A 23,168-nucleotide genomic window follows, 5' to 3' on the forward strand; every position below is an offset into this window, starting at 1 on the left:
CTATGATGGGTGGGCCCAAGAAGCAGACATTCTGCAAGCACCTTTCACCTGGCTTTCTGAACTAGACATAAAACTAAGCATGCATTGCTTGAGGTCCAAATCTTCCTTCTGTGGTTTTCACCATTTTCAGTTTGCATGCAAGAAATTACCCCTATAATGAGACTGAAAAACTCTTGTAGATAAAGGTTCTAGTCACAGTGCAAAGAATTTTCACTCACATTGCTCAGTGTCCTCTGTGAATACATGAATCTAATGTGGATGCTAAAGATGGACAACACTGAGATCTGTCAGTAGAACAGACGGGGAAAAGGCATGACCTTGAGCTACTGCACAGCTCTGGTTATTACAGTCTAGAGCTCCCACATGGTATTTATGTAACAAGGCACTTTTTAGCATCAGGAATAGCAGCAGAATCTGCCCAGAGCTGGTTGAGCAAGCAAAGAAACCGTGTCTCAATCCCTGCAGGAAAACTCAGTCTCTGTTAGCAAGACATTACCTCTGACCTCTGTTTTAATTTATGTTGCTGGAAGGGTCAGCTGTCTAGAGGACAAAGATCTATGTGATTCTCAGGGATTGCTGAAGTGTCGATGCAGAACCCTCATTTTATTTCAAGGTGTTCCTAACACATGGCACAGGTTTTCATCACCTCCCTGTGAACTGCAGGTACACAGCTGCTTCCAGCAGATGGAACTGTTTAGCTTTTCCTGAACTTGGCCTGTGTAAACTGCAGTCTGAACATGAATAACAAAACTGACCAGGCTGGATGATCTAACATTACCAGTGGAGAGGAAAAGGCTGCACTTGAAGGACATAAAAGCTGAAAACCACGAAGAAACAAAACAACAAAAATAGGGAGAGAGCTTTATAAAAGCAGAGGCAGAAAAGAAGAGAAAATATCCAAGAGGTGTGTGAGTGTGGCAACCAGAGAGGCAAGACAACAGGGAGAGAAAGTAAGCAGGGGACAGCTTTAATGTGCTATAACATAAGGGGCAGGAATAGGAAAGGTATACAGAAAGATAATTTCACAGAATGATTTTGTAGTGCTTGTACTAGAGGACTCCATAAACACTGAAAGTGGGCAGATATTGGCTTCTCTTGTGCCAGTGTTGATGGTCTGTCAGGAAAAGACAGTAATAAAACATGCTCAGACTCAGCCCATAAACCTGCCCAGATCTTAGTCACTTGTAAAGAAGCTCTAACAGTTTCCCAGTTCTGAGCTGGAATGGGTCAGACCTGAAAAACCATGGTTCCTCCAAAGCCTCCAAAAGGTTACACTGCTCTCAGCACTACCAGTTTCTTACAATTCATAAACAGTGTGTAGCACTTCGTGTGACACAGCTTTTTGCTCCCCAAAGAATTGAGAGTCTGGTTTAACAAACAAAAGAAATCATCCATGGAATATACTAGGAAATATATTAGGAAATTTAGAGAAATTCTAAAGAAATTCTTAATTGTTAATGATGAGGGATGGTCCTGCTCAGGGCCAGGAGTTGGACTTGATGATCCTGATGGGTGCCTTCCAACTCCACATATTCTAGGATAACAATGACAAAGTGTTGTGCTGCAGGTGTGAATTAGCATGTGTCACTGTGATGGCAAAAGTAATTGCATAGGGGAGAGTGAATAGAGGTTGGTTTCCTGGGGATTTTGGAGGGAAGGGACAGCAACAGTGCAGGGTCAGCAAGGAGCAAGGGAGTCTTTCCTTAAGAGAGCCAGACACAGGAAGCAGAAAAGGCTGTAGAGCAGCTGAAGGCAAGGCAAGGCAAGGCTGTAATCTGACAGATTATAGCACAGACAGTGGCCCAGGAAGTGGCCATACTGAAAGCAGTAAATGTAAATTCTACTGGCCACTAATTTCTACACAGGCATGGCTCCTGCAGAACACTGGGCTGTGGAATGGGTCACCAGGAGATATCCAGCAGTCCTGGAGGAGGGCTTCTGCCTTCTGTGTTTTTGTAACACACAGCAGTGCAGCAAGGTGACAATGCAAGTTGGGTGCTGCAGCAAGGGCCAAGATAAGCAGTGTATCCCACAGCATGGCCTGGCTCAAAATGCTGCCCAGACTTCAAGTCCTGCAGTTTGGAGTCTGTGTGCCCTCTGTGGGTCTGCAAACTGTCACCATCTACCACTTGAGACTAGACTTCTAAGGTTATTCTGGAAAGGTGGTTTTAGTTATTCTTTTAAATGAATAATGAATATGGTGAACAAATCTTAAATGGAACACACAATTACTTACTGAATTAAGACAAATAGATGTGAAATAAGGGCAAAAGGAGATTATAAAGATGAACAATAAGATTATTTTACTCACTGAGAGTTTTTCCTTTGCTTGTTTAAATACAGCAGGAGCCTGGTTTGTTTCACCACCTGCTGCTGAGAAATCCAAAGAAAGACTTGACAGTTAAAGACAGTAATAATAAGCATTTCCATTCAGTACACTTGTTAGACCAATTAAATAACTACTGTGCAAAGCAAGTACTTTGTGAATTACCCTCAGTGACTGTATGCAGACATTTACTTGCCTTAAAAATTTTCTCTATTCATCTTACTTGAGATGGTATTCTATGTGTTTTGAACAAAATGTAATTTTGTATTCACGTTCCTTAAAGTCTATAAATGAAAAGAAAAAAGTTCCAGAAATAGCTGACAAATATAAGAGTTTCTGGTCAATCCTCAGACAACTTAGCATTCTGATTTTCAGGACTGTCCTCTAAAAATCAAGCTCCTTTAAATCATCCACAAATTAAAATTTTAAAAGAGGCTTCTACAGTCATCACAGTCAAAATATTAGCCAACATTCATAATGGAAAGAGAGAGATTCACTGTTGAATTTTCAGCCTAGTTGTGTCAACGAGGTCAGTGTGTCATGGTCAACTAAGCTCTCAAGAATTTAGAAATTCAAGGTTTATCTGGGACATCAAGAATGTTGATCCAGTATTTCATTTATTTGATACATGGTTTGAGGTAAGATGTTTCTCGTGGACTTCAAATCCATCCACACTGGTTTTTGAATGGGGCAACTTTTTGGAAAGCAGGTTATTAGCTTCACCCCAAGGCTGCTGCTTAGGAAGTGATGTGCCACTTAACAACTCACATGAAATCTTCTGGCACCTGTGCCAGGATGCCCTTGGTAAAAGCAGAAGTAGGACAACAACCACAAATGACAACCTTCTGCTATAAACCCAAGTGTTTTCCAACTTTAAGCCAACCCTTATCCCTCATACATGAAAGGTCAGGTTAATTTTTCCCTTTTCAAAGGCAGCTCCCAGGCGTGGTGAGGTTATCCCTGGTTTTCTGTCACACTACCCACTCTAGTCCAAGGTGTAGGAGAGAGAACTTGTGAGGAGGAAAAGAACATGTAACTGCATACTTCAGTTCTTCTGAATTTTTAAGAGAGGTAAGTACAGCAGAGCCTTCCCGTGTCACACTTTACCACAGCTGTTACTGCTGGTTTGGGTCTGGTTTCCATCTCTTCTAGATAACCACAAACAGCTTCTTTCCTCCTTTCCTTGGCATTCAACCCTAACCAGTCACCACTGTGAGCTGGAAAAAAAGCTGTGTCACTTGTGCCAATGTGCCTGGTAACAACCACAACTTCTCCATCTGAACACAAGATTTTTACAGGCCCTACAAACATGTTCCAGCTCAGGGGGCAACACCAGAATTGAAAACAAGAAACAGAAGCATATAATAGCCAGGTCATTGTCCTGGCCTTGCCTCCAAAAAAAAAACAAACTCCTCTGCAGTAGCATCTCACAGCCACCAATAAAACACAGGCCAGGCTGGGGGTTTCACTCATGGAGCTACATTAGTCAAAGCAAAGATTTCCCAACTCTCTCGTCAGGATTGGCTGTGCAATTTCTTTTTCAAATGGCAAGGACAAGTCTCACAAAAAACAGTCCCTGCCTCATGGATATGGTGCTGTCAGTTACAGGTACTTCCCAGTGTTTACCAGTGACGTGGGAATTTTTTTCAGGTATTGAGGGGCATTAAGGGGAAAATGTACTTTTCTGGGCCATTGTGCAAAACATAAAAGCAGATATTAACTTCCTTTGGTAGATATCTGTATCTTATGAGTGGACATGTTTCATTTTGAAGTCACGTGGAGATTTTAACTGACTGCAACACACTCAAAGCTCTGTAGACTACACTGCCAAGAACTTTTGGGGGGCTTCATTACCCAGGCATCACTAAAGCTGACAAAACCACTCCAAACAGGATGCACTGACAGTCAAAACTGGCTTCAAGAAATGGTTCTATATTTCACATAAAAAGAAAATGGGAGAGAGACAATGTCCCTCTAGATTCCAGATCCTGGGGAGACCTGGATGACACAATCAAGCTCAGGGATATGTAAGATAACATATGACCACCTGCACTCTCAGAATATCACACAGTATTGCAATCTTTCTCATGGTCTCCCCCCAAGTCCCATCAGGAAGTATAAAAAAGGGAGGTAGAAGAAAATAAGGCATACTGTAATTTTTCCAGCAACGAGTGTGCTGAAACAGTCTAAGAAATACTTTTGATCACTTTCTAGCATGGTTTCAGCTCCTCTGCTTTAGAGCTCAACGTTCAAGCCACATTTCTGAAAGTTGTATGATCAATCTGGGTCCATCATTTTGGTAGCTCTCCACCTCAGGACTTAAATAAGGGAGGACTTAAGTAAGGGAGGTAGTTTTTGCATTACATTTCTCACTTTGATTGATACATCTGCTTCACTGTGCACTGCAGTGAGAGAGAAAAACCTCTGAGATTTGCCAAGGCAGCACATGTTTCAGGCACAGGGCAGATTTTATGCAAGTCCATTGGTATGACTCAGTTCTCTTTGGGATCTTACGGGTCAGAACAGTTCAGAGGAGGTAGTGGTAGATACCTGAGGGCATGACAGCACTGACCACACAGCTGCAGAAGTGTAAATGAAGTTGAGAACACTACAAAGCCAGTGCCTTTCCCCCACCCGTGTCCACAGCTTATTGAACCTCTTGGGGCTTTTGAAAGAACATGTGAATTATGGGTTGTAACTTCTGAGCTATCAAGATGTGCTTCAGCAAGCAGCAAGAGACAGCAATTAGAAATGTTTTAACTCTGTTTTAAAATTCCTCCCTCTTGGGTAGTTTTGGTTCAGAGTGCAAGTTAGGACAGCCCAGAGACTGCAAACTGAGGAGGAGCCATTAGTGCAACACAGAGAGGACTGAACCAGCCTTTCCTTTCCTGGTTCCATTTCTCCTGAGAGGGAGAAGTAAAAGGACAAGATTCTGTCACAGGAGCAAGGTGATGGGATCTTTAGTTCTGGTGTCCCAATGGAACACAGCCAGGATACAATCCACACTTCATACAGCAGAGGCATGATACCAAACCTGCTCTAAACCATCCTCTTACTTCATTTTCACTGCTCAGACCTCCCTGCTGGGGCTGGTCTACATTCACAACAGGAGGGACTGGTGCAAAACTGCAGGGGAATGACTGCCTGGGGACACTTTTAGTATTGCTCTGCTTAACCATATGATAGGTAATGAATCTTTCTGTTAATTTTTAAGCTATGAGAAGATCATTGCTGTGCATGGTTCTTCTCCTATTAGCCCTAGTTCCAAACAACACTACAGCGTGTGGCTACGTTACACAACAGAAAACCTGGCTTCTTTTAGCAATTTTTAAGATCACAATCAAAGTCAAGATGTTCATCCTTCCACTTTGAACTCACAGGAACCATGAATAATATGTGAAAAGGCTGGAAGAATTTTTTTGGTCCTCTAAATAATGATACATCTACGAAGTCGTAACAGGAATAATTTCTTTCTTCCTTTCATCTTCCTCTACCAAATATTAAGATTTTTGCTTGGAATGCATTTCACAGTGTGAGCCCAGATTTCTTCTCTCTCAGCTCCATGCTGCATGTGGCTGGATTCTCCCTGTGGATTTTGACTGTACAGCATAAACATCAGTGACAGATTGGGAATTGTCAATGCAGATAACATCAATAAACAAAATATAAGTCTGAAACACTTCTTATTATGCACGAGAGTAAAAAATCAGAATAATGGAAATGCATACCATGGTTTAAGTTGCCAACATTTTCCCACCAGAAAAAAAAAAAAAGCATAATTAAAAAAAAATTAAAAAATAAACAAAAAAAGATGAGTAGAGATTCCTAGAACACCACACTCTAAGCACGATGCCAAGTTACAACCACAGCACTTGGAGGCCCAAGCAATGACAAGCAAACATGATCATGGCCTCCATCAAACAAACAAACAAATAAATACCGGGAAAGAAAAGAGAGAAAGAATAAAATAAAAATGGTACAAAACACTAAAAAAGCAATACTATTTGTGAAGATTGATACTCTTGGAAGAAAAAAAAAAATAGAAAAGCTGCTAGAGCTATGAGATTTACAAAAGAAAATGTCTATGTTTGCCAGCCACATTGCATAACTGAACAGAACGCAGTCACCTGTCTGCTTCCGTTTAACACAGGAGAGATGAGTTGGTCTAGTATATTTGATAGCAGGTTTTAAAATTATTTTCCTGGAGGGAGAGTGGCCCTGAACTTCAGTTTTTTTAGCAAGTTCAGCTTTCTTATACACTGCTATGGACAAAAAGAACACAAAAACATAGAATCAGAAAAAAAAAAACAGCAAATCATTTCATATGATCAATATGTCAAGTGTCTGGCCCACTGCCCCACAATTCCAACCCAATGCGTTGCTTCTTCTGAGGGGAACAAATCCTGTGCTGGAAGAGGGGCAGCACTGGGGCATTGGCTCAGATGCATTACCCAGTAATCAGTGGGGATGTCTACAATGAAATAGGACCAGTGGAGCAGTGAGCCTTAGACATGGCTTCTCACGTAATTGTACAATATCTCATTAAAAAACACTACCATTAATAATGTCATGGTACACATAATCTACAACAGAGTAACCAGACAGTACTGTCAAACAGTAAGAAAATAAAAAAAAAAAATTGTAATAGGAGTGTGAAATGAACCTTTTTTCCTTCTCACTTCATCTCTGGAGAGTGTGCTAGGTTCCTTTTTAGCTATTTTCCTTTCAGGAGTAGAAATCCTGCCTCTCCCAGTTTTAAAAGGTTTCTCTTTTTTATGCTTATCAAGAGATGATCTTCGCAATTCTCTCTCTGCTTTCTCCTCTTTAGGAACAGTCTCTAACTGTTCAGTCATGATGCTCCTATCATCATCTGTAGGATCAGAGCAAATTACAACAACAAACAAAAGATTAGTAACAAATGTTAACAATACTTCAGAGGAGCAGGGAAAAAAATAGTTGAAGACAGAGCAGACGATTAATTTTAAAAAAGCAAACTATTTTTACCATTTTTCTGAAACATGCTGAGATTACTAATATAACTGTAATAATTTTGCTTTTCAATCATTATGATTTGGAAGCAAAAATATTCAACAGACAAAACAGAAAGGATAATGCACACCTTGAGTGTCTGCCCAGAGACTGTCTGTGTCCATGATGGAGTCATCAATTGTTGTTTCATCTTTGTAATCATCACACGTCTCTGTTTTGTAGTTAGTGAGCAGGATTTCTTCTCTCTGGGGTGAAGCAGGAGCCTCTCGGGAGCCTTCCTTGGGCTCAACTTCCACTTCTTCAACATCTAGCTCCTCCTCAGCCTGGGAGTCTCCTGTTTCAATGTCTTCCTGCTGCGTAGCAGCAAAGCGCACGCTGTGAGAAGCAGATTCACCCTCATCAACTGTTGTCTGCACCACTGTGATAAAGTCATCCTCCACTGTCACCACTGATTCAATAATGCCTTTCAGCTCAGGCAGGGCTTCTGGGCTACCCTTGGCTCCCATCTCTGCTGCAGCAGGCTCGCCAAAGTCTGGGGGCATTTCTGGTACAAGATGCTGTTTATCCTCTTCTTTTGCTTCTTGCCCTGCTTCCACCTCTTCTTCCTCATATTCTTCCCCTTTTGGGGCCCCAGCTGCCACTTCACATGGCAGCAGCTTTTGGGTTTCCGTAGGTTTCACAGCTCTTTCAAGAGTCTCTTCAGCTCCTTCTACAAATTGTGGTATGCTCTCCATCTGAATCTCAGCAGGCTCCTCCTGGAGAGGCTCAGCTTTTGGAAAGAGGAGCTCCACAGAAGTCCCCTTAGCTGGTAACTGTGTGGGCATCTCTTCCCCAGACATGGGAGGTTTTGGATGTTCTGCTTTGATATCCTCTGGTTTCACAGACTCTCCATTCAAACTTTCTTGGGCTTGATCATGCTCTCCACTAGATTCATAAGATTCCTCCTTATCAACTGCCTCTTGATGTACCAGATCTGGCTTAGTTACTTTTTCCTTAATTTCTGTTTCTGACAGTTTGTTGCTGTCTTTCACATAACTAGGCTCAGTCTTGGAAAGTACATCTGCATCCTTTGCTTCTCTGGAGAAGATGGTCTCCTCTTTCTGCTGAGTGTCTTTGGGTTCAGGCTCTGCTCTTTTAAGAGAGGCTTTGTCCTGCCCTAAAGGAAGAGAAACAACCTCACTGATCTTAGTGTCTAACTTACTCTGATATTCTTGGTCAGCTCTCCTTGCAGCTACCTCCATATCGTGCTTAATAGCATTGTAATCTGGTTTAACTGGAGCTTCTAACTCAGCTATCTCAGCTATCTCAGCTATTTCAGGAACAACACTAAGAGTCTTCTCCTTCTCCAACAACAAACAAATAGAATCTTTTTCTACCTCTGAAGCAGAAATTCTGTCATACATTGCATCGGCAGGTAAATGAACTTTACTAGCCACACTTTCTTCTTTCCTTTCTAACACTGCCTCAGCTCTTGTCTTCTCTGGTTCTACTCCTTTAATGGGACAGACCTCTTTAGAGTCAACTTGATCTTCACTTTTTTCTAGCACAGTATCCAGTTTCTCTTTTTTCTCCTCCTCAAAGTCCCTCACCAGAGCGGACTCACCATGCTGACCTAAATCTCTTTCACTGAGGAAGTCTTCTTTTGATTTTTCAGCAGCTGCCAGCTTCACTTCTATTAAAGACAAGTCAGGAGCGAGGCCACGTCTCAGTTTTTCATCTGTGCCTTCGTAGAAGGGACAGGTTTCACTTGTTAAATTCTCACTGTCCTGAACTGGAGAAGGGAGTGGTACTGTGTACTTATTGAAAACACAGTAGCCCAAGTCTTCCAGCTGACTTTCAGCTTTCAGAATTACATGGTTTTCATTTGTCACAGGTGGCAGGGCTGTGCTGCTGTCTTCCACGACGGTGTCAGAAGGCACTGGCTTCTTCTGTGCCACCTCAGCATCTGCACTCACAGAGGCTAATCTAGATCTTGTCCCTGCCAAGTCTAACATTTCAGGCAGGTCAGGAGCCAGGACAGCCCCATTTTTGTAGTAATCTTTGGCCTGGAAGGATGGTTCAGCCAAGGTCTCAGGCTGGACTTTTTCTTCTACCATCACTTTTTCTTCTTCTATGTGCTCATCTTCCTCTCTACTTTCAATGGGGAAGCATGGGGCCTTCTCCAATGCTGGTGTGGTTGCTGGCAAGTAGTCATCACCTTCATCCATACTTCCACTAGTGTTAGTGAGAATATCTGAAGCGAGGGGAGAAAGATCATGTGCACGACCAAAACTAAATCCTAGGGCTATTGAGTCCAGACAGGACATGGGCAAGTTAATAGACATACTTCTCTGTTCAATTGCAGATCTGCCCCCAAGTCCCAAGCTCCTGCTCAGAGTTAGGTCATCTTTATTTTTACTGTGAAGTTCTCTCTTATCCCCGTAGACTTTGGGGTCAATAGTGAACATTCTTTCTGTTGGAGAACTGGGTTCTTCAGATGTGTCTGGTGTATAGCTCTGAGCCAGGGTACTGTACCCCATTTCACGAGCATGCACATTTGGCTGCTGATTCAATTCTGTCTGTAATTCTTCCTCTTCCTCCTCCTCTTCATCTTCAGGTATTAGAGGACCTCTCTGATAAGGCTCATATTTACTCTCTTTAGTGTCACTTAGCTCATAGTAATCACTGCTTTGTTTCAGACCATCTGCTTTGAAGGCTTCCTCTTTCAGAGCAGAGGTTTCAAAATACTTTGACATTCCTGACTGATCCTCCTCTTCTTTGATTTGATGAGGAGCTGTAACACTTGTCTTACCCTCCTCAGTATCTTTTTTAACATCTTTCTCTTGAGAAGCTACTAGAGTAGGAGTCTTCTCAGTGGTTAAACCGGGTGCCTCAGGGGCTTTCTCTGTTACTCTGGATAACTGAGCGGTATCAGGGTGCTCTGCTGTTTTCTCAAGGGTCAGTTCATGGCTTAACTTAGCTGGGGGTACCTGTGTGCTTTGCTGTGCCTCCTTTTTCACATCTGCTGCTGCTGAGAGCCCACTTTGGTCTGTTTCTTTTTCTGCTTTGAGAGTATCAGGTGACTTTTTAGCTTCACCATCCTTTTGAAAGTCTGTTTTGCCTGGGGAAAGTGTCTTAACTTCTGATTTTGTGGTAATTTTACCATCATCTAATATTCGAGCCTCCCCTTTATCAAAGAAGTCGTACCTTTCTTCCTCATCACTCTCATCCTTAGTCATGTCTTTTTCCTCTCCCCATGGAGGGATTTTTGGGGTGCTTGGAGTTTTCAATCCATCTACAGTTACCGCTGAGACTTCTTGGAGAGATAATGTCCTGTCTCTGTGGATCTGTTCATCTTTACTGAGATCTTTGGCAAACAGTTGGTCAGTAGGTTCCTGATGTGTTTTGAAACTGTCTTTGAGTGAAAGCTCCTGGGGGAGAGCAGGAGATGGGCCTGAAGGAAGTTCACTTTTGGCTGCTTCTGCCTTGGGTTCTGGTAGCAATAGAGAACTTTCACCATGGCTGATGGCACCACCTAGGGTATCTTTGAGGTTGTCTTGAAATTTTATAGCCATAACTTGGTTGGCTGATGAGGGCACACCTGCAGTCCTTTCTTCCACCCTGCTCTCTTCAGGCAGCTGAGATGACAAGTGCTCTCGTTCTTGAGGAGCAGGAGGCTTAGCAGCAGGTTCTGCAAAACTGGCTTCCCCTTTCTTCTGTGAATCAGTTTTCAAGATCCATTCTGATGGAGGTGAAAGCATTTTTTCTTTGTCTTTGCTCTCTGAATCCTTTTTATCTGCAGCCTCTGCTTTTGCTGACTGTGGAACTAAGGCATCATATTTAGGTTGCTCAACAGTCTTATTGTCCTTCCCAGATTCACGTTGCTTTGTGTCTAATGGTTCTGCTGCAAAAGGGCATGTGCCCTCCTGGACACGGAATTCCATCTTCGTGGCTGCAAGTAAATCTGAAGTAATTTGTTTGGGTTTTATAGCAAAATTATTTAAAGCACTTACAGGCAGGCAGTCATGTGGCCTACAACATTTTAATATGATTGATGGAATGGAAAGGGAGAAAGATGTGAGCATGCAGCAAGACATCCACCTAGAAATTTGCTTTGAAGTGTTAAATACTAGTTTCCTTTCAATGTATAAGGTTTTATAAGGAAAATGTGAGTTGTACACGTATAAATGCGAGCACGGAAATGAGATGATTTCATGTAAATTCTTTGTCTTCATGATTTGTATACAACAGCAAAATCACAACAAATAACCTCACTTGATTAGAAGCTTTGCTGGACTCTGTAGCTTATGTTAGTTTTGTGATAGTGAAGTCTGCAACTTCAAAGGAATCACTAGTACCTTTGTGTGTTGCTGATATTTAAAACATACATAGTTGTACATTTCAATGTATTTTTATACATTTTTGTTCTACATACAGCCTAAACTAGAGATAATGCTTGCAAAGGGTTTTGCAAGATTCAGAAGAGGCTGTTTTTTTAACTGTACCAACTTACAACACTCGCTCTTTGTCAAATGACCAAAATCTCACTGCTGTCACCAAACCAGCATGTGGAAATCAGCAACACACCTATTAATACTCCCAGATCTTGAAGGTCTGGTCTTCAAAATGGCCAGTCACCTACAGCTGTAGCTGAAGTCAAAGAATGCTTGGCATGTTTCTGTGGCTCTAGATTAGGCACTAATTAAGTTAATTCGAAACTAAAAAGGCTTCTCTTATACTCTGCCACTTTATTTTCAGAGGGTAATACCTACTTACGTTTTTTTTTTAATACCCACTCTGTTAATCATTAATAGCTTGATCTTTTTTTAATGTCCTGTGGAAGATAATTAATCCTATCTCCTTGAAATCTTCCTATAATGGAAAATATAAGAGAAAGACTTCAGAATGTGGCATACCTTTCTGCACTAATCTGGAAATTAGATTTTATGAGTTTTTTCTAAAGCTTGTTACAACTAGCATTAGACTAACTCTGAATTTCTTCAGATCTGAAGTCCATGGAGCCATCTTTTTGCTCTGATGAATCTGACTGGTTTTAGAACAATTAGTACTGAAGTATTGCTCATTATTTAAATATCTGCATGTGTTAATACTGAGTCAGAAAAGCAACTGAGATTCTAAAATCTACAGGTACCCAGACTACAAATCTACACCTGCAGTAATTTTGCTCCTTTGTATTTTTACATTTGGTGACTGACTTGCAATCCCCATGAAGCGTAAAGCATGGCCACTGGGCTGATGTCATCCTTGTTTCACAGAAATTAAAGAGCTAGATACTGCTTTTCTCCATGTATCCTACTGTGTCACTTACTGTAGTGCAAGCAAACAATTCCAATGGCATCAAAGCATATTCTGATTGCCAAAGGAATTCAATGCTCTTCAGCTGGGCCATTCAGAACACAAGCCTCCTAAAGGCAGCATTCCTTAGCCAGGTAGGGAGTGGGTACATCACTAGTCCACACAAGGTGTCTTTACATTAAAAGAATACCATTAAAAAATGCCATTAAATGAAAAATACTGAAGCCTAGTTCTTATGTACTGAAGGATGACTGCAGTAAATATTTTGTTCAGAGATTAAGTCTAAACTTCACTCAGTGCACCCAGTCCTAACCTTCACTTTGAAGGCAAATGTCCCAGTGGAAGTGATGGAGATTTTGCCTAAGAAGGGCACTCCAGCAGGGTTAAACATTTGTTATAAGGTGGCACACGCAGAAAATAAGAGTTCTGGCAATGACTGAGGAGAGGAGGGGTGGATTGCAATGGATGACAAGGGTATGATATAAGAAGCATCAGCTTTAAGGAAGCTAAACCAGAATGCACTGAAGCACACACAAAAAAACCAAACCAACCAAACAAAAATCCTGCACACTGCAAATGAAAACATTTCTACAGTTTAAGCATCTTTATGTCATAGTCAAAGGCGGCAAATCTGCTGTTTGAAAGAAATGCAGATGAACCTCTGCACCAAAAAGAAAAAAAATACATAGATTAGCAATGTGACTGGCAAACACATCTCAGATGGGGAAAAAAGGCTTACACAGAGGAATAAGCTTAGCTGCAAAGCAATATTTTATCATGGCAAAGTAAAAAACTCAGGAATCAGCCGCAGCGGTGGGAAACCATGTTGTCATACAGCACCTACACAATCAAAGTATCCACTACACACTCTTCAAGCATAATAACAAGAGCAGTCATACTAATAAATGGGAAAAACAGAAAATGAAGCAGGCTTGGAAAGCACTGGAGAAAGCTGGAGAAGGATTTGCTGGCAGCAAACACATGCAAACCTAAGGAGGACACACCTTCCTCAGCCAAGGAAGGGGGTGTGTCTTTCAGGAGTGCTCCCACCACAAAGGTCACACCCTCCCTGCTGGATGCCACATTTGGCACTTTTTCTTCATGACACACTGAACCAGAATCCGACTGACCCTCACAGAGGGCCTTTGACTGGTCCAAAAGTTTAAGGGGCCTGTGCTCTTTCCCCATTTGCTTCCCAGAAAGAGCAGCAGGTTTCACTTCCACAGCCATCAGACTCTTTACTGGTTCTTCTTCTTGGGGATGGAAAAAACAGATGACATCACCACCAACAGTAAGCACCAAGCACACAGCTGAACAGGATTGCTTTTACATAACCCTTTCAGGACTGCATTTACATAACCCTTTCACCTCAATATTTTCGATGTAAGTCTGTAAAGGACTGCCAGTACCCAGTTCATTTTAGCCACCATGGAACTGAATTTTCCTTAGGGAAAAAAACAAACCAGAAGTCTGCTTCCCCCCAGACAAGCATGTTTATGCCACAAGATGAGAGCTGAAAGTGTTTTACAGGCATACCCCTCCCAAGCATGACAGTGGGTCAAATAGTCATTGGAAATGGAGATGGAATGGAATGATGGATGGCTCTGACAACACTAATGCATCAATGAGCTCAAAGTACACTGATATTTTTCTAATAATGTGCTGTTTAGTCCAGTACACGACATTCAACTGAGGTGGAGGAAGGTATGAGGCATTGATTTCTTTCCGCTGACCTTGGTAATACAGACTGCTGAGTGCCAGCAAGTCAATCTACTGTATGAATCCTGGATTTGGCAAAATACTGAGAACTTTCATAGTCATAACAGGCCTTGTGCATGGCTAATGATTAATGGTTTTTGCAAGATTTCTGCCAAGTTTCCTACACTGAATGGGTTTATAAACAATTTCTCCTTGACACTGCCTGACATCTGAAATCTGTATGTGAAAATCACTATTTTAACCTAAGAATTCTGTATTTTCTTTTCTGTTTTCCCACTTATCCCCAGGCTCCTCACCATCAATTAAGTCAAAGAAACCAATGAATGCAATATAATTATTTGTTCATCCAAATTTCTAAAACATACCACTCAGCCTATGGGCTGTTAGGATCAGTATAGTAGAATCAAGAACAATCTTTGCTTATGCCATGGCAGAAGAATTATTAGAAAAATCTCCATTTCAGACTTGTATTCCTGCCACTGCTATTCAGACAAAAATTCCCTCTGGTAAGAAGCCAGAATTAAGTGTGAATCCTTTGATTCAGCAACGTACTCAAGGAGCTGACCAGCAGCCATGCTGCAGGCAACCTGATGACATCCCTGAGTTTAAAATGTGTCTCATGATGAAGTACTTTGCTGAATCAGGCTTAGAACAAAGTGTTTTCAAATCTGGAAGTGGGTGTATCCATCCTCTTGGAATTACAAGGGCTTTGTTTTTCTCCTGAGATTGGTCCAGTGAAAACTAGACAATCAATCATCCATTTCAGTTATGGCCTTAAAAGAGTGATTAAGGAACATAAACACCGAGGCTGAGAAAATATCACTATGTAAAGAAGAACACATTATTAATAACAAAATAATTCAGGTTAGATACTGTATCTTAAATGAACAGAAGCCAGAAGATTCAGAATCAGACCCCGACCAATGCCTGAGCATTGAAGAAATATTTGCATGTGGGCAGACTGCAAAAGCAGCCTTGCAGGACAACAGGTCTCCAGCTACAAGAGACTCTGACCTGAATAACTTGCTTTAATTTTCGGTTTCTGATTTTATGTACTTTTGTGTGCATCTCTCTCAATTAAAAAATGTTAAGGAAAGCCTTTTATTTTACTCTGAGCAATACTCCTTCATTTCCTGTAACACTTTACACAAAGCCACCTGAATAAAAATAATTACTCAAACTAGAAAGTTATCCTTGAATTAACAAAATAATCATATAGCCTCTCTTTGTGCAGCAGACTCTTATGCCAAACAGACTGCTGGCCAGCAAGGACAGCTGTTTCACACAATAGTCTCAGCTGGAAGGAACCCAGAAGAATCATCAAGTCCAACTCTCAAGTGACTGACCTGTACAGGGATTGAATCTTGGCATTTGAGCACCGTGCTCTCACCAGCTGAGAGGATCTCAGGGTCTCATAATGCCTATCTTTCCACTCATGATCCAGCTTATCTGCCTTTTTTCTCCTCCACATAGATGTTCTGAGATCTTACACTTTCACCAGAGGCAGGTGACTTGACTGAAAAGAGCTGCCCATGAACTAATCAGGTTGTTAATTACAGCTGCAGGCACACAGCTCAAGTAAGGCTACCCCTGTGATTCTTCTATCTTCCTGCCTTCTGTTAGAGATGCTGACATGAACAATTTTCAATTATTAGTGCTGATCTCTTACCCATGCTGTTACAGTAGTAGGCTGTTAATTCTGTATTTTTCCTGTTAATTCTGAACAACCCCGATTTTCTTAAAATGAGCCAGTGACCAGTTTCAGGGGGACAGCTCCATCCTCCTGAGACACAAACCTTTAGAGGATCCAGTACTATTTTTAACTTCAGCTCCCAAGACTGAGTGCTGTGAATTGAAACATCAACTATTTCGCTTTTGAGTAGTCAGCTGTTCTGTTAGCCAGTGAAGAAGATTCTCCCTTGGTTTTACTTTTACATAACCCCTACTGAAAAAAATACTACTTACTGATGTGCTCAGGTCATAGAAACAGAAGTACAGAGAGGCTTTTATCCCTCTGTGTTTGCAGTCAGCTGGCACAATGCAAACAGAGTGTGTCCACAAAACAACTGGAAATCAAACAGGACCTATTATGGCCTGAAATTACCTGTGTACACTGGGGTAAAACTTACTTACTTCACCTGCTGGTGAATTAAAGTCCTTCCAGGGCTATCTTTGGTATAGGCATATTTTTCCCCCATTGTGTAAACAATTGACTTACTTTCAGTAACAATATTGTGGCCTACTCTGTGTACTGTCCTTGGCAGTATTTCTCTGGCACACAGAACAAATTAGCTTCCAGTTCTTTTAACTAGCTGCTCCTTTTGCTTCTGCTATAAGCCAGGCCTGAAGAACAAGAGCCCTGATTTAACTGGGAACCACAGTTACACTGACCCCAAAGCTGCTCATGCTACAGCTTTACCTAGACATGGAGAGACTCTTGGAGGGGCATCACTTCCATCTGGGGAGAAAACACAATTAGGTTTCCCTCCCCAGAAGGCAGCAATGCCAGGCACATAAAGAATGGAATGGATGGCAGGTGAGTAGAGGGGAAGAGGAACCAAATGGGACCATGCTCATTTCACCTTCATCATGGCCCAACAAGACCTCTGTGCTCTTCACTGTGGCACTGGGGTGTGTACTAGAGCCAGTCCACTCTGAGCTGAACAAAGGGTGTTCATAGTACTCCTCATCTGAATTGCAGGGCTCCTCCTTGGGCACAGACACTGAAATGGAGGGGGCCAGGTGTCTACGCCACTCCCGGCCGGCAGCAGGCGCGCAGCCGGGGCAGTGCTGGAGCAGCCCCACCTTATCCTCTGCCCCTGCATTTACAAACAGACACACAGACAAAGGCTGCAGGACAGACACACACACAGGAAAAAATAAAGCAGGATGGACAAATGCTCTAGCACCATCAGCCACTATGCCATGCTGGAGTGGATGACACCAGCCAGGCTATGGGTTAATGCAGGATGGAGGAATGAGCAGTTGTGCATTTTAACACACAGACCATGTACCTGGCCCTTTCTGCTGGGTAAACCAACATCAGACACCAATCCTAGGAGTAAGTGCATTTCAAAACTACACACTAATGACTTAGAAGAACACATGCTGTGCACAAACTGCATCTCACAACTCACACTATACTCATATGTATTCACACCTCACTGACTGTACTAAAAACCTCTGAAGTGTCCTGACATAGTTGTATTCCTCTTAATCATCAGATTTAGTACTTAAAAGTGTAAAATTTCAAAAGATCTTTAATTAAAAAGCAAATCAGCTTACATTTTGGCCAGTGGTGACTTTATTTTTCATTGTACCTGTTTCAAAATCCCCCACTTTTCTTTTTCCTATAAATAAGCAGCATTTAAACAACAAAAAGCCCCTTCCCCAAATAGCTAGCAACCTTTTTTATCCCGATAAAGGCCACAAAGTGCTGCTCACAGCAGTCTCTGTCAGTCCTATATTTTATGCTGTTGTGTCATGTTTCCATGGGTGAACTAGCTCCCACCTCAGTATTTGCTAATGCTTTGGAATGACAGGCTTATTCCCATCACTGTAGCCTTGCAGAAAATCACATTAGTGGGACTACACCAGCTACTGACAAGTACAGGGAGGGGCAGTTTTTGCAAGACAAAGAAAAATAACACTACCCAATGAAAATGACTGGCCTACCATCTCATCCATACAAGCCTAGAGGGGAGACTTGGGACCTCCTGTAGGCTGAGGAATCCTCTCATCACAAATAAAGCTATGAAAAATGAAACATTTAGTGCTAGAGAAAAGATGTTTAAGTCCATTCTCAGTGTATGACACCTGATAGTTTGATGAACACTGATTCATGGGGTGCCTTAAGCAGCTGCAGCTGTTCCACTGGATTTCCTACCAGCTTCAAGTACAAGTCCATACTTTGTGTCTCTGGTCTTTCTAAAGGCAATTATAACTTACAGGATTTCCCCCAGAGCCTCCAAAACTGTCACTCTTAGATCCAAAACACTGTCAGAAAGCAAGGCTTTAACACAGGCAGTGTAACAGATCTCTTTGTGGGATGCCAGAACAAGAGGGCTCAGGAATGCTACCCTACCCAAGCCTTGGAAACAATTTTGATCGAAACCAATCCCATTTATAAGAGCTCTAAGGTTCTTCTTGGCAAACAACACCAAGTTTTATGTTTCTTTCTACAGTACATAATGACACAACAACATCTGTATCTTTACAAAAAGCTCCTCTGCTTTCTCAAGTAACTGGCAGCAAGTGTCCTGTAATGTCATGGCATGGATTTCTTCTGCCTGGGAAAGGATTGCTGTAGGAGAAACCAATTCCATGGGTCCATGTTTTAGACTGGTGCCAGCCCTGAGGCTGGCTGGGACCAAAGATATGCTGTGTGCACAAAGACCACATGTGGAACTCAGTTAGGAGAGAACTGTATTCACAGTTTCTTTCAGGGGACAAAGAAGTGCCCGAACCACTGATAGTTTGGCTGCTTCTCTTCTGTAGTGGAATCCAACCCCCATATTCAGGGGTTTATGCAGTATTAAAAGAGGCAGGTGTGGAAAGAAAACCTGGCAACCCACTTCTGCCAAGCAGGAAGCTCTGCAGAGCACTGCAGAGCATGCTAAGCACAGTGTTGTGCCCAAACTTCCCATTTTTCCCTAGTACTTAAGAGCCAGAAGCAAGCTTTCAGGGAACCATCTCAATCTACTTGCAGCGCAGAACCTGTGGATTTCTTCTCCACAGAAACATCTACAAAATTCTGTAACAAATTTGAGGGGGCTCACAGTTTGCAAAAGGCAAATTACAGGGGTGAGCCCAGAGTTCAGGGCACGAGAGACCAGGAATCAACTTCCTCCTAAATGCAAGAAGGTTCAAAACTTCAACTCCCCCTTCTCTGCAGCGTGCCCTCACACCAGCCCATGAATTACTGAAGACGAGAGCTGAATGAACAGAAGCACTTGCCACCTATTCAGCTGGAACTGGGACATGAAGAAAAGAAGGGAAGGTGGATATGGTCAAGAGGCTGAATACAGAGAAGGAAGATGTGCAGAAGGAGAGGTTCTCCTTCCAGCTGTGGGTTTGTCATGGGGCCCTTCAAAAGCAAAATGCATCAACAAGAGTGAAGATGAAATCCCAAAACTTGTCTATACTGTTGCAAACAGGGCTGAAAATCCCTTCTTTCTAGGCTCTGAATGACTATAGGCAAGAAAACAGAGACCTTGCCTCTGCTCCTTAAAACTGCAGGAACTGACAGCAGTGGAAATGATTAATACATGCTATTGTGATGATCCAAAATCACCAGGAGTGCAAAGCCTGCTGCTGTTTGGGGCTGTTACATCTGTGGCTATTTTACAGATTTACATTGGTTTTTTTATCAGTTTGAAGAAAGATATTTTCAGAATTAATGCAGATAATTTCATTAACAGGATAATGATGTCTTCTAAGGAGGCTATGCTTTTATTTCAGCAATAAGAAAAATCCTTTGTTATTATAGTCCCTTCTAATCTTTTCTGTCTCAATACATGGGAAAATCCCTAATGCATCTTAAAGTCCAAGATTAAAATAATTTCTCACAAAGGCTTATTCTGCTTTACTTTCCTTGTATATTTTGAGAATGCCTTTCAAGAAGTAATTTTCACCATTAACAGATCCATTTTCATACAACACTTGATTCTTTTCAGTTTACAACACATTCTTATTTGGTATATAAAGGCTAACCTGCCTATTTCAAAGTGGAAGACAGTCCATCAGAGGCACCCTTCTTTTCTTTAATGTTTAAAATTTTTTTACATGAAGATGTTGACCATCATCAAAAGGCAAAGAGCACAAAAGAAATGCCAAGAAATTAGAATATTACATCAGTCCTGCAAGACTAGGTACAACTGATAAAAGGATTAGAGGGTGCTAGGGAAAATTTAATTTCCAGAACAAAATTATGTCATTATAGTTGAAATAAATATAATAGTTTCAATAAGGCAAATCAGTTCTCTTACCTTCTGCAGCAGTAAAAAGGGACAAGTTCATTTGAATGTTTTCCTGCAGCCAAATCAAAGAAACCTACATCCAACCGACTTCTTTCGCTCATGAAATAAACCTGACCCACAAACCTCTCTGTCTTTCCTACTTTTTTTTTTTTTTTTTTTAATTTGTGTTTGCTGCATGGCTGGCCACATCCACCTTTGTCAGTCTACAACAGTGATTTCCTTGCTACATTGACTGAAGAAGTCTCTTGGATTCAAAGCAATGCGACACACACTGACAAGTGCATTAGGAAAAGCTTCTGGGAAAAGGGGAAAAAAGGTCTGAGGCAGACACACCAAGTGCTCACCTTTTTTTGTTCAATTAATTAACAAACTGTATTTTACTCAGCAGAAAGATGGACAATGTAAAGGTGCATGAGGATGGATTGCTAGATGGTATAGGGAACAGGAGGTTTAAACAAGTACAGTAAAACAGGGTCAAACCCTACTGAGGCAAACTCTTCTGAATGGGAACTTTGCCTGAATAAAACTGACAGGTCTGGCTCACTCAGGTCAGCAAAACCTGAACTTTACCCACAGAAAATAAGGACTTTATCTTCTGATACCGAGCAAAGCACAAGATTTTTACCACCATTTTTACTACACTGAACTGACAACACTGATATTTTGGTAAAAAGCAACATAATAAATTTCTCGTGAAATTATTTCCAAGTTCTTTCTGTTGCTTCAAACAGCTCTACTGTGAGTTCCTGTTTGAGAGCCAGACATAAACAAGAAGCTTCCAGCACAGTTCATTAAATACTCAAGACATCACTTCTATCCATACTTCCCTCACAAAATGGACATCTGCTCTTAAAAATGAAGCACTGAATCAAAATCTTCCATGTTGTGGAAACGTTTCTTTTGACTAATGTTTAAGAAAATTATTTGAAAGTTATTAAAAACCATGACATTGTGTAAATCATCAAAACATCTCCCAAGTACTGTCCTTTCAGCCCTTGTAACCACCTCTGCAGGGTAAGTACTATTATATTAATTCAATTCTACATGCAAGGAAAGAGAAAACCTACAATGTTAAGTGACTTGCTGAGTCATTTCACAGCTGAGAGCTGCAGTCTGGCAGTGGATAATAACCTCAAGTTGTAGAGTGTTTTGCCACCTTCCTGTGTAAGCACAACTAGCAAACTGCTTTCCATTTGCTATGGGGCCAATCTACAACCTCCTGTCAATAAAACAATATAAGAACTTTTTAAAATCCTGAAATACAAGCAAATATACAGCTGATACAAGTAGCACACAAAGCCACACCTAAACCTGAGGCTAATGGAAGAACCTTTACTTTGGCCTGAAGCAGAAGAACAAGCCCTTTACCATGATATGAAAAATAGTGATAAAGCCCTGGTAACAATTCTAAAAATCTTTGCTAATGCCTTACCAGTTCTCTTTTCAGTTAATAGTTTTGATTGCCATTACCTCTGTGTGATGAGTCTAGGAACTGTTGTATTGTTTTTTAAACATACAACAGGCAGATTTTTTTTTTTAAAAGCAACAAAAATCAATCACTCACGTTCTTTATAGCTGTTACTAACCACACCTAGCAGGCCCTTCCAGTAGAGTGGACTGACAAATGTTGTTGTTAACACAACCTGTAATTTCATTGTGTCAAAATGACTGCGTGATGGAACATGCCTAATTGCAGTGTCCTCATTAACTGAGTCAGAGAATGCTAGCATGTGAAATAGAAACCATCCACTTGCAAAATTCATAGAGGCTCTGTGTTAAAATACCAACAAAGTTTGTTCAGCAGATGATAGGAAATTATTTTCATGCACTTATGTAACAAAAAGAAAGATAAAACGCTGAAAGAAAATCCAAGAAGGAAGTAAGTGGAGACATAAAAATGTTACTGACATGAGTTCAACTGACAGTCCCCTGGAGATTCTGAACCCAAATCCTTCTTATCCCCATGATACAGCTCAATTTGAACACACTGCTGTCTCCCTGTGCTGTTGGCCTTGATGCAGCAGTTGTCTTCTGCTGAACAAAGCATTCACGCACACGCCTACACTGCGGCAGCTTCGCTGGGATTCAGGCCTCTGCTTAACACCAAGGCAACATTTCAGTTCTTTGCTGGAGGAGTTTTCAGCAGGAGGAAAATGCAGTGATCAGGGGCTACTGAAACTGAACACTCGTGCAGAACAGAATAGAAATTTGCTTTGTAAGACTAGAATGCGACTGCTGCACTTTGTGTGCAGAACTTCCAATACATGCAGGCACTGGAGCATGAATTACAGGTCAAGGGCCAAAGAAATGATCCAGCTCTGAATCTCCTTGCTTTCATGCATTTAAGATTCCAAACCAAAAGGCAATGGTAACTTTAAAAATGCAGCCAAACACATCTCGAAACAAAAGATGATCTATACTTAATCATCGTTTTGGTGACCACACTGGAACAGCAGTGGCTCGTATTGCATACAACAGACAAAAAATTGAGCAACACTATCTCTTTTTCTTTAGCATGGATGTACTTAGCATATCCCTCAGCTACCTCTGTGCATGCGTCTACCTCATCCATGCACTGCAGTTGGTTTGCAGATGGGGAGTTGTTGCTGAGAATGGCTTATTTTTCCACATGAGAAGTATCTCCACTGCAGAAAGTATCTCCGTTTTCTGTTTTCCCCATCCTTTAGATCCATGTCTCATGCCTCTGCTGACAGCTCTGCACTGCAATGTCCAGGAGACCCTTACCTTCCTCCAGAACTCCAGTCTGCTCAGAAGCTGGTGATGGAGGTGGGGAAGGAGGCAGGTTGGCTGACTCTTCAACTGCTAGAAATCAAACAGTGAAAATGAGAGAGAGTCATTAA

The 23,168-nt window shown here is 41.6% G+C and overlaps 1 protein-coding gene across 1 annotated transcript in view; it reads right to left on the reverse strand.

Moving 5' to 3' along the window:
- MAP2 (microtubule associated protein 2) overlaps window positions 1–23,168 on the reverse strand; it is a 232,804-nt gene that overhangs the window by 27,660 nt on the left and 181,976 nt on the right. Inside the window, exons 7-11 of the mRNA XM_053982442.1 lie at window positions 23,053–23,130; window positions 7,446–11,246; window positions 6,990–7,196; window positions 6,454–6,588; window positions 2,312–2,373 (exon numbers count right to left, since the gene is read on the reverse strand). Coding sequence (XP_053838417.1) covers window positions 2,312–2,373; window positions 6,454–6,588; window positions 6,990–7,196; window positions 7,446–11,246; window positions 23,053–23,130 — 4,283 coding nt within the window. The remainder of the gene's footprint in view (window positions 1–2,311; window positions 2,374–6,453; window positions 6,589–6,989; window positions 7,197–7,445; window positions 11,247–23,052; window positions 23,131–23,168) is intronic.

Source organism: Vidua macroura, chromosome 7 (assembly GCF_024509145.1).
Source record: "Vidua macroura isolate BioBank_ID:100142 chromosome 7, ASM2450914v1, whole genome shotgun sequence".
Lineage (NCBI taxonomy): Eukaryota > Metazoa > Chordata > Aves > Passeriformes > Viduidae > Vidua > Vidua macroura.